Source organism: Scyliorhinus canicula, chromosome 1, assembly GCF_902713615.1.
Source record: "Scyliorhinus canicula chromosome 1, sScyCan1.1, whole genome shotgun sequence".
Lineage (NCBI taxonomy): Eukaryota > Metazoa > Chordata > Chondrichthyes > Carcharhiniformes > Scyliorhinidae > Scyliorhinus > Scyliorhinus canicula.
Window position 1 is genome coordinate 209466971 of NC_052146.1, and position 15723 is coordinate 209482693.

General features: G+C 48.2%; 1 protein-coding gene across 1 annotated transcript in view; it reads left to right on the forward strand.

The window, feature by feature from the left end:
• sptlc3 (serine palmitoyltransferase, long chain base subunit 3) overlaps positions 1-15723 on the forward strand; it is a 126400-nt gene that overhangs the window by 56004 nt on the left and 54673 nt on the right. Inside the window, exon 6 of the mRNA XM_038792491.1 lies at positions 6412-6505. Coding sequence (XP_038648419.1) covers positions 6412-6505 — 94 coding nt within the window. The remainder of the gene's footprint in view (positions 1-6411; positions 6506-15723) is intronic.

Below are 15723 nucleotides of genomic sequence, written 5' to 3' on the forward strand. Positions count from 1 at the left end.
TCATTGTACTGAATCTACAAAATCCCTACAGTGCAGAAGAAGGCCATTTGGCCCATCGTGTCTGCACAGACCCTCCGAAAGAGCACCCTGCCTCGGCCCACTCCTCCGCCCTGTCTCGCAGTCCATCTTTGGACTGTGGGTGGAAACTGGAGCACCCGGAGGAAGCCCACGCAGTAAAAGGGAGAACGTGCTAATTCCGCACAGACAGGCACCACAAGGCCTTATCGAACCTGGGTCCCTGGCGCTGTGAGGCAGAAAAGGCTTGATGGACAATATGGTCTACTCCTGTTTTTTTGTGTTCTTCTGAATTCCTCTGCAAATCTCTTTGTTATCTCATGTAAATTCTCTCGCACACAAAAAAAAAGTGAAATGTTGCAAAGCCCCTTTTGGCCCTGAGCTCCCCACTGTCTGATGTACTGCATCAATCCCAGACATAATAGAGATAGCCTCTTTCTAGGCCCTGGCAGTTAAAACAGTTATAAAGAAGATGAGAAAGAAATCTGTCTTTGTGAATGCTACTCCAGAGAGAATTACATAACTACATTTCAGAATCAATTTTATTGATTCTTTCACGGGATATAGCTGTCACTGGCAAAGCCAGCAATTTCTGCCAATCATTAATTGCCCTTGGACTGAATGGCTTGCATTTCAGAGGACAGTGAAGAGTCAGACACATTGCTGTGGGTCTGGAGTCACATGTAGGCCAGACCGGGTAAGGGCGGTAGATTTCCTTCCCTAACGGACAATAGTGAACCAGATGGGTTTTTACAACGATCGACGATAGTTTCATGGTCGCTATGACTGAGACTATATTCTAGATTTATAAATTAATTGTATTTATATTCCACCAGCTGCCATGGTGGGATTTGAAGCCGCGTCCCCATGAGCCTGGGCCTCTGGATTGCTGACGGTACAAGCAGAATTTTCAGGCCCTGCCACCGAAAAACGTGGCAAGCCTTTCAAATGTCCAATGACTTCGGCGGGAACCAAAGATCCCGTTAGCGGGAGAATCCGGAAGATTCTAGCCCATTGCTACGCCACCATCTCCCCATACAGATATGTAGTTACGTTTGACAGGCATATTTAAAAAACCATGACTTCTGGAGAATTGTCTCCCAATGTCTCCCAACGCTATCGGGGAACATCTGAAAGGCCTTGGATGATGTGTTAGTTTTCAAGAGAGAGCCCCTGTGATAAGTGGGAAGATTTGAACTCAGATTTCAGAGTTCCAAGGCAAGAGCAAAGCCGCTGCAACCATTTTAACAACTTTTGATATGGGTTCGGGTGATGTCCAACATGATTCAAGACGCAGAAAGGAGCATGAGTATATGCCAACTGTGGCCCTCAGTTGGTAGTATACTACCCTCTGAACCATGAGGGTCTGGGTTCAGGACCCACTCCAGGGCTTGAGCAGAAAAGTCAAGGCTGAGAAGTCGTGGCAGCACTGAGCGAGTTCTGCATTGTTAAAGGTGCCAGGCACCTTTTCAGTGGGATGTTCAACTGAAACCCTACCTGCCTGTTTGTGTGGATGTATGTATGTGGCAGTATGTTGAAGAGATTTTTGATCTATGAGGGACAAGCAGAAGACTGACATCAGTGTATTTGGTCCCTGCTCTAAACTCTATTCTCTAGTTACCAACTCCATCCTCTCGCTGCTGCCCCAAATTCTACCCTCCGTAAACTTCAGCTCTTCCAAAGTTCTGCTGCCCGTGTCCTTCCTCCCCACCCACCAAATTCCATATACCTCTCGCACCTGTTTTTGATGATCTACAATGGTTCCCATTTAACCAGGGCATGGATTTTTAAAATTCTCACCCTTGTTTCCGAATCCCTCCATAGCCTCGCCCCACCCTATCTCTGTAATCCCCACGGCCCTCTTAGATATCTGCGCTCCACCACCTCTGGCCTCCTGAGCACCTCTGATTTTTATCGTTCCGCCATTGTCCTTCAGCTGCCAAGACTCCAATCTCTGGACTTCCCTCCCGACAACCTCCCTGCCTCCCCACCTCGCTTTTCCTCCTTCAATCGCTCCTTAAAACCGACCTCTTTGCCCAAGCTTTTGGTTATCCGACCTAATGTTTCCTCATGGGACCCGATATCATACTTTGTTTTATGACAGTAGCAAAAATAGGAGGGCAGATTATTATTTGAATGGGTATAAATTAAGAGAGGTGGATACTCAGCGAGACCTTGGTGTCCTCATTGCATCAGTCGCTGAAAGTAAGCGTGCAGGTACAGCAGGGAGTAAAGAAGGCAAATGGTATTTGACAATCACCGGTTTTCCCCGGTGAATATGGATGGTGGGTTCCGGGATTGAGAGGATGGCGGAGGGCCGGGATTGAGGGGATGGGGGATCTGTTCTTGGAAGGGAGCTTCCCGAGCATGAGGGCGCTGGAGGAGAAATTCGGGCTGGCGAGAGGGAATGATTTTAGGTACTTGCAGGTGCGGGACTTTCTACGCAGACAGATTCCATCCTTTCCACGCCTGCGACTTAGGGGGATCCAGGACAGGGTAGTGTCCAGTCGATGGGTGGGGGAGGGGAGAGTCTCAGATATATACAAAGAGCTTATGGGAGGGGAGGAGTCACAGACAGAGGAGCTGAAGCTTAAGTGGGAAGTGGAGCTTGGAGGTGAGATAGAATAGGGCTTATGGGTGGAGGCATTGAGCAGGGTGAACGCGACCGCAACATACGCTAGGCTCAGCCTGATTCAATTCAAGGTCGTTCACCGGGCCCACATGACAGTGGCCCGGATGAGTAAATTCTTTGAATTGGAGGGCAGGTGCGCCAGATGTTCGGGAGGACTAGCGAACCATGTCCACATGTCCTGGGCATGTCCAAATCTCAGGGGATACTGGCAGGGATTTGCGGACGTTATGTCCCGCGTACTGAAAACAAGGGTGGTGATGAGTCCAGAGGTGGCAATTTTGGGGTTTCGGAGGACCTGGGAGTCCAGGAGGAGAGATAGGCTGAAGTTTTGGCCTTTGCTTCCCCGGTAGCCCGGCGCTGAATTCTGCTGGCCTGGAGGGACTCAAAGCCCCCGAAGTCGGAGGCTTGGCTATAGGATATGGCGAGCGTTCTCGGTCTGGAGAAAATTAAGTTCCCTCTGAGAGGGTCACTGTCAAGGTTCGCCCGGAGGTGGCAACCATTTATCGACTTCTTCACGGAAAATTAATCGTCAGTGTAGATTAGGGGGTTGATCAGGCGGGTCCTTGTAGCGGGGGAGCTGGTTTTTGCACTATGTTGATTGTTCTTCCAGCACTGTTTTGTATTGTTGTTGTTTACTATGCCAAAATGCCACAATAAAATTGTTTATCAAAAAAAAAGAAGGCAAATGGCCTTCATAGCGAGAAGATTTGAGTATAGGAATAAAGATGTTTTGGTGCAATTGTATAGGGCATTGGTGAGGCTACTCCTGGAGTATTGTGTTTTGGTGTCCTTATCTAAGGAAAGATGTTCTTGTTATGGAGGGAGTGCAGCAAAGGTTTACCAAGCTGATTCTTGGGATGGGGGGAATTGTCATATGGGGAGAGACAAAGTCGGCTAGGGTTATATTCATTGGAGTTTAGAAGAATGAGAGAGGATCTCTGAGAAACTTACAAAATTCTAACAGGATTAGACAGGATAGATTCAGAAAGAATGTTCCCGATGGTGGGGGACTCCAGAACGAGAGGTCATAGTTTGCGGATAAGGGGTAAACCTTTTAGGGCTGAGGTGAGGAGAAATTTCTTCACCCAGAGAGTGGTGAATCTGTGGATTTCACTACCACAGAAAGTAGTTGAGGCCAAAATGTTGAGTAATTTCAAGAAGGAATTAGATACAGGTCTTGTGGTGAAAGGGATTAAGGGATATGGGGGGAAAGCAGGATCAGAGTACTGAACTTGATGAGCAACCATGATCAAATGAATGGTGGAGCAGGCTCAAAGGGCCGAATGGCCTCCCCCTGCTTCTATTTTCTATGTATCTATGACAACCTCTGCAGTACCGTGGGCCATTTCATTATGCTAAAGACGCTGTAAAAATATAATTGTTGCTGTCGTCCTCATCGTTTAATCCATTTGAAGCCACCTTTCTGTTTTGTGCACAAATAGTTAATTTAAAGGGATCACGATGCTCATCTGCAACGTGCAGTTGCAGTTCAAAACCCATCCTTGAAATGGGCCCCCCTGAAATACATCGGGGTGAAAGTGGCACACAGATTACTGAGTTGGCCTCAGTGATGATGAGGACAGACACCTTTTAACTGCTGCTTCATTCCTTTCTAAAATGGTCCCATCTCCTGGGACACATTGACAAATAGCAAACAACAGCTTCTCTGGAAATGTTCTCTGCTTACCAGAGAACACATAATAACACAACAATCACAGGAAACGTTCAGGTCCCTGCCACCCTTTGCTTTGGCTCCAGTTCATACCGGCCGTAACCCATCAACTCTTAATTCGTTACAGTCATGAGGAAATTGACAGGTTTATCTGTATAGGGTACACATCATGGACATTGAGCACTCAGGAGACAGGTGTAGAACAGACAGGAGGCAGGGTAGTAGCTCTCTCCACACAATGTTCGTCTGCAGGAGGACCTCTCCAGTTGATGGGGAATCGTACACTATGGGCTGGATTCTCCTCAGCCCTGCGCCAAAATTGCGTTTGGCACGAGGGCGGAGAATCAAATTTCCTGACGGAACCGGGCCCGGCACCGCTCCAGCGATTCTCCGGGCCCTGATAATCGCACCTGTGCGGCTGGGGGCCCATTGCCAGAGGCCCGCCCAGCGAACCTCCGCTCCCGACCAGTCATTTCCCGACGGCGTGGAACGAACATGCTATGGCCGGTCGGGACTCTCGTGTGACGGCTGCAGACTCGGTCTGCGGCTGTCCTGGTGGGGGGGGCGGGGGGATCTGACACCAGGGGAGCCTTATGGGCGGTCGGGGAAGAGATGGGGCCGGAGTGATCCATGGGTGTGCGGCCGATCAGGGGGCCTAGTTTCTTTGTGTCGGTCTGAGCCCGCCATGGCACTCTGCGATGCCGCTGGAGGCTGCCGCCGTGCGCATGTGCAGACTCGGAACCAGAAGTGCAGGGGCCTATATCCGCAGGCCTGCGTTAATCACTCCAGGTCCCTGCTAGCCCACTGAAGGTCAGTGAATTGGCTGGTATTTCTTTTAGGAAACTCGGGAGTGCAACGTCTGCGTTTTTACGTCGGCGTGGGGACATAGCTCCATTTTGGGAGAATCCAGCCCATGTTCTCTTTTGTGGAATCTGCTCTCTGCTTGGACCCAGACCGATAGAGTGAAGTGTTATCTTTTGCATGATGTTGAGTGTCCTGCGAAAAATAAATTTTGAGTGAACGTCAATCCCACTCCCCCTTGTGACCCCCAATTCACCTGTTCCCACATTGGCAATTGTCATAGTCTCTAAATATTTAAGATTATTTCACAGGATGTGGGTGTCAGCATTTATTGCCCATCCCTAACTGCCCTTGACACCTTCTTGAACTGTCACAGTCCGCGTGGTTTAGGTACACCCACAGTGCTGTTAGGGTGGGAGTTCCAGGATTTTCACCATGTGTCTGCTACCCTTGTTCTTGTTGTTTCTGTTGAAGCAGCCTTGGTGAGATGTTGCAGTGCATCTTGTAGATGGTACACACTTGCTAACACTGAGGAGGGAGTGAATGTTTATGGATGCGGTGCTGATCGAGTAGGCTGCTTGTTCCTGGGTGGTGTTGCGTGTTATTGGAGCTGCACTCATCCAGGTGATTGGAGATCACACTCCGAAGCTGTGCCTTATAGATGGTGAGTAGGGTTTGGGAAGTCAGCTGGTGAGTTACTGTCTGGAGAATTCCCAAGTTTTGGAGCCACATATTTCTATGACTGGTCCAGTTCAGTTTCTGGTCAGTGATAGCCCCAGGATGTTGATGGGGGATTTGGCAATGGTAATGTCACTGAGCACAAGAAATAGGAGCAGAATTAGATCATCATCAAGGGGAAATGGGAGATTGCTAACGTTTACTGAATGAAGTTTGGAGAAAGAAGTTATCACCCCATCAACCTGAATTGCATTAAAATTAGCCCTCAAACATGGCATGTTGGTCCCCAAATCCTTAATAATCCATGAAGGATCAAAGTTTCTAACCTTTCATGGATTTTATGCTGCAGAACCCAGGGGGATTATATTTATATAATTTATCAAAATCAATTAACCTTGAAGGGTTATTCAGGCGATTTGCCATCTATTTCCGCCCATCTATTTCCGATTCTATTTAAGCAATGGCAAATCCTAGGAAAAAGCAATTATTTTTTTCCCAATCCGAAATCTCTGCACCTTTTGAAAATTGCTCTTGTTGCACTGAAATGAAGCAGTTGGGTCGAGTGTTAACTACCGGGATGTTTTACCCTCTCAATGTCTCTCTCTCTCTGTAGGGCTGCCTTATTCTGAGTGATGAGCTGAACCACACTTCTCTGATTCTGGGCGCACGTTTGTCAGGAGCCACCATCCGCGTGTTTAAACACAACAGTGAGTAGTGACGTTGCTTCGGCCTTCAACGGCTGAAAAATCAGAGGCGTTTTTCAGCCTGCTTCTTCTTGAGGCTGGAATTGGTGAGCTAGTTCAAGGGAGTGGATGAGCATGTGCAGGTCGCAGTAGTGAGGAGCGTTTATAATTTAGGGGATTAATTGACCGTTTCACCGGTTGTGTAAGGGTCAGTAACTTTTACACATTGTTCAACTTCACCTGGCCCTCAGTTTAGATTTATGGTTTTCATTGAATCGTGGAACTTGACCCATTGTCTCAATTGACAGTTCTTTGGTTGAATTATTTCTGCACCTCTTGTGTCTCCCACACTCCTGTAATTTTATCTAATTCTCTTCTGACTGAGTGGCTTGCCAGGTCATTTCAGAGGGCAGTGAAGAGCCAATGACATTGCTGTGGATCTGGGAGTTACTTGTAAGACAGACTGGGCAAGGCTGGCAGATTTCCTTCCCTAAAGATAGCTCTTTATAACAACCAAAGATAGTTTCATTGTCACTATTACCAAGACTAACTTTTATATTCCAGTTTTGTTCGTTGAATTCAAATTCCACCAGCTGGCGTGGTGGGATTTGAATTCACCAGACTCTACATAACTAGTCCAGGGATATCACCACTGTATTATCCCACATTTAACACGATACCGTTCACATTTATAGGGTTCAATATTCAATTGTGATGCACTCTTTAATTTACTATTCCTGGAGTTCACCTTTTCCCCTGCTCTCGCCATTTTCAATCAGTTTTGGCAAGACTATTGCAGCAAGAACATTAAAATCACTGCCTGTGGGATTATCTGGATAGTTCTTCAAAAGAATGGGCCAAATGTCCTCCCTCCTGAACTCCTTTATTGTTCTCTGATGTTTACCAGTAGATTGAATTGGCTTTTTTTCCGGTTACCATGTCAGTTTTGAACATGAGTTGTAATGCAAAGCTGTCTCAATCCCACTGGGGGCTGTGGCATTTCTTTCATGTGACGCTGCATTACTTCTGAGGTTGCTGTTTTTGTTGTTGTGGAGGCCACTTGGGGCGTTTTTCAACCAGTTAATAGAATTAACGATTATAAACAGATCAACATCACACAAATCTGACAATGAGAGTACTTGTGCATTTAACTCTAAAAGTTCGATATGTTTTTCATGTGTTATTGTGTCATAAGAAACAGGAGCAGGAGATAGGCATTGAGCCCCTCGAGCCTGCCCCCAGCATTCAACTAGAGCGTGGCTGATCTTCCATGTCAATGCCATCACGTGCTATCCCCATATCCTTGATGTCTTTAATATTTAGACAGCTATCGGTCTCCGTGTTAACCATACTACTGATTGAGACACCTCAGCCCTCTGGGATAGTGAATTCCAAAGATTCACCACCCTCTGAGTGAAGAAATTCCTTCCTATCTCCGTCTTAAATGGCCGACCCCTTATTCTGAGACGTTCATTTTTGGTTCTTCCCTCCTAACGTAATCTTTAGATGTATGATGACTGATTTTGATTTTAAACACAACTGGATTTTCACAGTAGCCTATCGGTCCAATTTAGACACAATTGGTGGCTGGAGATTCATTGCACATGGGCCAGTTTAGCTCAGTTGGCTGGACAGCTGGTATGTGATGTAGAGTGGGTTCAATTCCCGTACAGGCTGAGGTTCCCGTACCAGCCTCCCCGGACAGGCGCCGGAATGTGGCGACTAGGGGCTTTTCACAGTAACTTCATTGAAGCGATTTTCATTTCATTTTCAGGTTGTTCATGAAGGCCCATCTCCTGGGACATGGTGATCCTGGTGATCCTCAGGTTAAACCACCACCAGTCAGCTCTCCCCCTCTAAGGGGAAAGCTGCCTATGGTCACCTGGGACTATGGTGACTTTACTTACTTACATTGCACAGGCAACAGGCAAAGGAACATACCTGTAGCTTAATGTCTAAAAGAAGATTAGACAACAGTTTGCATTTATGCAGCACCCTTAATATTGTAAAATGACTCCCAAGGCCTCCTCACCTCCATTAAGATGTTCTTAAAACCTATCTCATTGACCAAGCTTTTGATCATCTGCCCTACTATCTCCTTATGTGGATCTGTGTCAAGTTTTGTTTGTTAATGTTCCTGTGAAACGCCTCGGAGCACTCTCCTATGCAAAGGTTACTGTATAAATGCGAGGGTTTATTCATGATGTGCGAAACGTGAGCACTCCCAGATAAACAGCCAAAGGCTTCACTGTACAAGCAGTTGGATGCAGACTTGCCCTGAATGCTGCCCTTGGGCGGGATTCTCCAACCTCCAGCCGGGTCGGTGAATCGCCGGGGGCCGGCGTCAATCCCGCCCCCGCCATGTCCCGAATTCTCCGGCACCGGAGATTCGGCGGGGGCTGGAATCGCGCCGCGCCTGTCGCCCACCCCGGCGATTTTCTGGCCCGCAATGGGCCGAAGTCCCGCCGCTGTCAAGCCTCTCCCGCCGGCGTGGATCAAACCACCTACCTTACCGGTGGGAGCAGGCGGCGCGGGCGGGGTCCTGGGGGGGGGGGGGGGGGGGCGCGGGGCAATATGTCCCCGGGGGGTGCCCCACGGTGGCCTGGCCCGCGATCGGGGCCCACTGATCGGCGGGCGAGCCTGTGCAGGGGGACACTCTTTTCCTTCCGCCTTTGCCATAGTCTTCACCATGGCGGAGGCGGAAGTGACCCCCTCCCCTGCGCATGCACGGGGATGACGTCAGCTGACGCTCCAGCGCATGCGCGGACTTCGGCCCCGGCTGGTGTGCCACCAAAGGCCGTCCACGCCAGCCGGCGGAGCGCCAACCACTCTGGCGCGGGCCTAGCCCCTCAATGTTAGGGCTTGGCCCCTAAAGGTGCGGAGACTTCCGCACCTTTGGGGCGACCCTACGCCGGAATGGTTCACCCCACTCCATCAGGCCGGGACCCCCCCGCCCCGCCGGGTAGGGGAGAATCCCGGCCCCGGTCTCCATCGAAATCCATGATGATCAATAGCCGATTTTGCTCACATTAGCCTTCCAGTGGAGACAGTTTACTGGAAGAGGAGTTAGCAGCAGCTCACATTTCAATATCAGATCGTTGACAGTTCTCACCTTGGGATCACGAAGCTGAGAGATTTCAGTATGAGGCTCCACTAACTGAAGAGTTCCTCCGGGACATACGAGTTGGCTGCAGCTGACCCCAACCTCAAAAAACCTCCGATTTCAATGTTTCGCTGAGGCCCAGACGACTAATTTGCCGAGGCTACTGGCAGGTGTGTTGAATCTCCCTCCCGCAATGATGCTGCCTCTGTGGGCGGTGAATAAAACAGGGCAAAGAATGGTTCTTTAACAATCTAAAGGCACATTAAAGCGTTGGCCTCTTCTTGAAGCGATTGTCAGCACTGGGCACGGCAAAGGTGCGGACCCAATCTTGGCTAGAATGTGAGAGGAGCCGGTCAGCGTTTCCAACTCTGGTTGGACATATTCCTGGATGTTTGATCTCATGCCGCTGACCGCCCCACCCCCAACCATTTGTCTTGATCCCGCCGCTCTGAGCTGTGTCTAGACCGTTCATCTTTAATTCCTGGAGAGTTGGTGACCTTAGAGGCCGGACCTTGTGCCCTGAAATCTCTGGCCGGATGATCTCTAATAGTTGAATCAATGCGAGTTCAGCCAACCTCCTGGACCTTCCCCAAGCAGGTGTACAGTGCCAAATGCCAGGGCAGCACGGTAGCATTGTGGTTAGCACAATTGCTTCACAGCTCCAGGGTCCCAGGTTCGATTCCGGCTTGGGTCACTGTCTGTGCGGAGTCTGCACATCCTCCCCGTGTGTGCGTGGGTTTCCTCCGGGTGCTCCGGTTTCCTCCCACAGTCCAAAGATGTGCAGGTTAGGTGGATTGGCCATGATAAATTGCCCATAGTGTCCAAAATTGCCCTTAGTGTTGGGTGGGGTTACTGGATTATGGGGATAGGGTGGAGGTGTTGACCTTGGCTAGGGTGCTCTTTCCAAGAGCCGGTGCAGACTCCATGGGCCGAATGGCCTCCTTCTGCACTGTAAAATCTATAAAAAATCTATGAAATTTGGTGGGCACTTGTTCCCTGTTCTCATTATGCAACAGCATTGCTGTGAGCTGACTTCATTGCTGATGTAGCTGGGCAATTAAAAAGGGAAATGAAATGAGAAGCGCGTTCTCCCCGTGTGCACGTGGGTTTCCTCCGGGTGCTCCGGTTTCCTCCCACAGTCCAAAGATGTGCAGGTTAGGTGGATTGGCCATGCTAAATTGCCCTTAGTGACCAAAAACGGTTAGGAAGGGTTATTGGGTTACAGGGATCGGGTGGGAGTGAGGGCTTAAATGGGTGGGTGCAGACTTGATGGGCTGAATGGCCTCCTTCTGCACTGTATGTTCTATGTCTATGTCTAGAATGCCCAGAACTTTCAGAATGATGGGATGTTTCTTTGCGGGTGGGTGAGACGAGCGGGGCGGAGGGGGGAGAGAATGGAATTATCTGTCAGAGCTGTAGAGAAGTTTCCAGCACTTGTGTGTTATTGTTCTGACGTATTAGGGGTTAGTCAGGTGTCTAAACCCTGACTTGGTTGCTGAATCTGACATTAATTCAGACTCTGTTTGTCTGCCGGTTGTCAATAACAGAGGACAGCAAAGCTTAACGTCGACACTGCAGTTTATAATGACGTGCTGACACCTCAAGTGTTTACCAATCCACCTGTGAGCGTATTGCTGAGGAATTGGTTAGAATCTCATTATATAGCCACAGACTGACTGACTCAGACTCATTTTCAGCATGATAGAAGCTGTAAACTTAAATATTGTGGGTTTTTAAAAATATAGGCGGCGTGTCTGGGAATAGAATTGTTAATCATCTCTGCCCTGCCCTGCCATCAATCACTTCATGTAGCTCCTCCGTCCCTGCAGGATATCGCTACTGTTTCAGCTTTCCATGTGTCAGCATCGCATCCGTATTCCACCATCGTGCACATGGTTAGCACCAGCTAAATGGCATGTGACCTGCTGAAATGGCGATCGTGGCAGTGAAAAACCTATAAATGGAAATAATCCAGAGATGGATCTTGCAGATTAATTCTGGCCCCTTGAGAACCCCAGAATTTAATAGCACCATTGTTGCTGATGCGCTGGAATTTCCTTCCTAAACCTCTCCGTCTCTCTACCCCTCTTTAATATTTTGAGAAGCTCCTTATAACTGTTCCTCATCTGTACTAATATCTCCTTATCTGGCGTGGTAACACTCCTGTGAAACGCCTTGAGATGTTTTACTCTGTTGTTGTATAAGTTGTTGTGGCTGTAAGTTAATTATGAATTAGTAACGCAGGGTCAGTACACAATTCTTTTGGCCAATCCTGCTTAGTTATTTTCAATTAATGGTCACTCAAACTCCTTTTGCTGCTTTAGTGCCTCATGATATCCCCACCTCCAGCTCACGTCTAAAGAAAAATATTCTTACTGTACGTTGGAACTCTAGAGCATCTTTTAAATAAAATAAGTCCTTCTGCTTCTATACCATCCTCCATTCAACAAGTTCCCGTTGAACCCTGGATTGAAACTGCAACTGCGCAACAGGAAGTTACATCAGGTTCCCAGCACAGGAACAGACCCTACGGCCAAGGCTGTTCCTCCACACATACCCTCCTCATCTCACCCCATCAACTTCCTTTCCCTCTCGTGTACATCCAACTTTCCCATAAATACATCTATATTGTCCGCCTCGACTACTCCTTGATTGATACCTCCTTGGGTCGTTCATCATGGAAGCTACAGAGACGTACTACCGGAGAAATTCAGGTTAGACTTGACAAGGATCATGACGTTCTGGACTCGTTTAAAGAGTATGGAGTAGCCACAGCATCTCAATTACAATGGAAGTTTGCCTTTTGAAAGGCCATGTGTGGCTGGTGACAATGTATCATTCTGAAAACTGGACGTCAAGTAGTGACCAGGTTCGAATAAGTTGAAATGAAACATAGAAGCTGTCTGTGTGGAGCTTGCACGTTCTCCCCGTGTCTGCGTGGGTTTCTTCCAGGTGCTCCGGTTTCCTCCCATCGTCCAAAGATGTGCAGGTTGGGTGGATTGGCCATTCTAAATTGCCCCTTAGGTGTCCAGAAAGGTTATGTGGGGGGATGGGGTGGGGCCGTGGGCCTGGGTAGGGCACTCTCCCCAAGGGTTGGTACAGACTCGATGGGCCGAATGGCATCCTGCTCTGTAGGGATTCCATGAGAAATTAGCAGCAGGAGGACGCTGTTCGGCCATTCGAGCCCGCTCTGCCATTAATTATGACCATGGCTGATTATTCAACTCAATAGCCTAATTCCGCCTCTCCCTGCCCCCATATCCTTTGATTCCCTTTTCCCCAAGTGCTATATCTAACTGCTTTTTGAAAACGTAGTGTTTTGGGCTCCACTGCTTCCTGTGGTAGAGAATGCCACAGGCCAACCATTCTCTGGATGAAGAAATTGCTCCTCATCTCTGTCCTAAATGGTCTATCCCCCTATCCTCAGACTGTGACCCCTGGTTCTGGACACCCCCCATCATCGGGAACATCCTTCCTGCATCTACCCTGTCTATTCCCTTTTTTTAAAAAAATCCAATTAAGGTGCAGTTTAGTGTGGTCAATCCACCTACACTGCACATCTTTGGGTTGAGGGGGTGGGACCCAAGCAGACATGGGGAGAATGTGCAAACTCCACACAGTACCCTGTCTATTCCTGATAAAAATGTTGTCGGCTTCCAGGAGGTACTCCCACTCATTCTTCTGAACTCCAATGGAATACAATCCTAACTGACTCAATCTCAGGATTCAGCTGGATATTATGTGTGCCATGGACGATCAAGCGGACAGTTGAGTGGGTGCATGAGAAAGCTGGTGTTGAGAGAAACCTGCTTGAAGCAGTGGCATCAGGGAAGCTCACAGAGTTTGGACACATGAACAGGAGGCGACTGTTTGGAAAAAGAGGTAAAACCGCCTGGAAAAGGAGCATGAGGTAGACCCAAGATGGCTAGGATGGACAACATCAGAACATGGACTGGCCCATCTGTGGGGCAGGCAATGAGGGCAGCGGAGAAGAGAAATCAGTGGAGAAAGATTATCCATAGTGTGGCCAACCCTTCGGAACAAGGGTAGATGAAAGACAAGACAAGACTCCCTGTGGGAGCGAGTTCCACATTCCTCACACTCTCTGGGTAAAGCGGTTTCTCCTGAATTCCACGTTAGATTTATTCGTGACCGTCTTTTCGTTATTCCCCATGGCTTTTGAATCTACTGACAAGTGGAGTCACCTTCTCTGTCCCCCCTCTCGAACTTCTGAATTTTAAAGACCTCCTTTCAGGTCACCTCACAGCTTTTGCTTTTGTAGGGAAAAGAGCACTGTTCTGTTCAGCCTTTCCTTATTGTTTTTCAGGAACTATGGTCAACTGTTAGAAAGCAGTAGTTTAACCTCATCTCGGGTATTGTGTCCAATTCTGCCCACCACACTCAAGTTTCTGAAGGCATTAGAGAGGGGGTAGAAAATAAGGTTCGTGAGGACGCTTTTGGGGCCGAGAGACTTCAGTTACGTGCATAGATCGGAGAAGCTGGAGTTCTTCTCCTTGGAGAGGTGAAGGTTGCGAGGAGATTTGATTGAGGTCTTCAAAATCATGAGGGGTCCAGACTGAGCAGATAAGGAAGAATCGATCCCATCGCTGGAACGTTCGGGCACCAGAGGACACCGATTTGAGATAGTGGTGGGGGTGTCAAGGTGAACTATTAAGGTGAAATGAAATGAAATGAAAATCGCTTATTGTCACAAGTAGGCTTCAAATGAAGTTACTGTGAAAAGCCCCTAGTCGCCTACAGCAAAAGAAGTGAATGTTAAAGTGAGGAGGAAGTTTTTACACAGCATGTGGTTGGTATCTGGAATGTGCTGCCTGAGAGTGTTGTGGAGGCAGGTTCAATCATGGCTTTCGAAAGAAAACTGGATAATTATCTCAAAAGAGAAAACTGGCAGGCAGGGCTCCAGGGAAAGGACGTGGGAGTGGAACTAGCTAAACTATTCTATGTCAGGGAACCAAATCCAACAACTACCTGATTGGTTACAACATAGGAAATGGCTAATCTATGATCCTATAGCCTAACCTCTCAGGCCTGGTATCATTGTGGTAAACCCTTTTTTGCATCTTCTCCAATATACCCATTTTATGACAGAGACCAGAACAGTGCAGAGGTGATCCAAATGTGAGCTAACCAAAGCTCTACGCATATTTAACATAACTTCTCAGTTCAATGTTTTTGCTGATTATTCGACTAATTTTAGGGCAGTTCAGCTACTTGTGTTTGCCTATTCCTAACCTTATTTGAAGCAATATTTCTTCTTTTTAGAATTTTTTTTAAAAAAAGGTTTCACATTGGAAATTATGACTGAAAATTTGGGCGTGGACGTGGATATCAAAGTCCCATGGTTTTTCTCACTCCTTTTTATTTTTAAGTTGACCAACCAGTTTTTCTGTTGGTTGACGTGTGCCCTGTGCACAATGGTTTTCTTTTTAAATTGATTCACAGGATTGTGCATTACTGTCGAGGTCAGCATTTTTCATCTGTCCCGATATTGCCCTTGGGGTGGTGGTGGTGAGCCACCATCATGAACCACTGCAGTCCATATGGAGGCTTTATGGAGATTTTAACACAGTCATTGATCCGGAATTGAACCGGTCAAAATCTAGGGCAGGGAGGAGCCTGGCAAAGGAATTGAAGGGGTTTATGGAACAGATGGAGGGAGTAGACCCATGGAGGTTTGCATGGCCAAGAGCAGGGGAGTTTTCTTTTTTTCTCACATGTCCACAAGGTATACTCTCGAATCGACTTTTTTGTTCTGAGCAGGGCGCTAATACCGGGAGTGGTGGATACTGAGTACTTGGCAATCGCAGTGCCGGATCATGCCCCGCACTGGGTGGATCTACGGGTTAGTGTGGAGAGAGGGCAACGCCCGCTGTGGAGACTGGATGTGGGGTTGCTAGCGGACGAAGCGATCTGTGGGCGGGTTAACAAGTCCATCCAGAACTACCTGGAAACAAATGATACGGGGGAGGTCTCTGCAACGACGGTTCGGGAAGCTTTGAAGGCAGTGGTCAGAGGGGAATTAATCTTAATACGGGCCCAGAGAGAAAAGGCGGAATGGGCTGAGAAGGATAGATTAGTGGAGGAGATACTCGGAGGCCCTGGCCGCGGGGCTACTGAG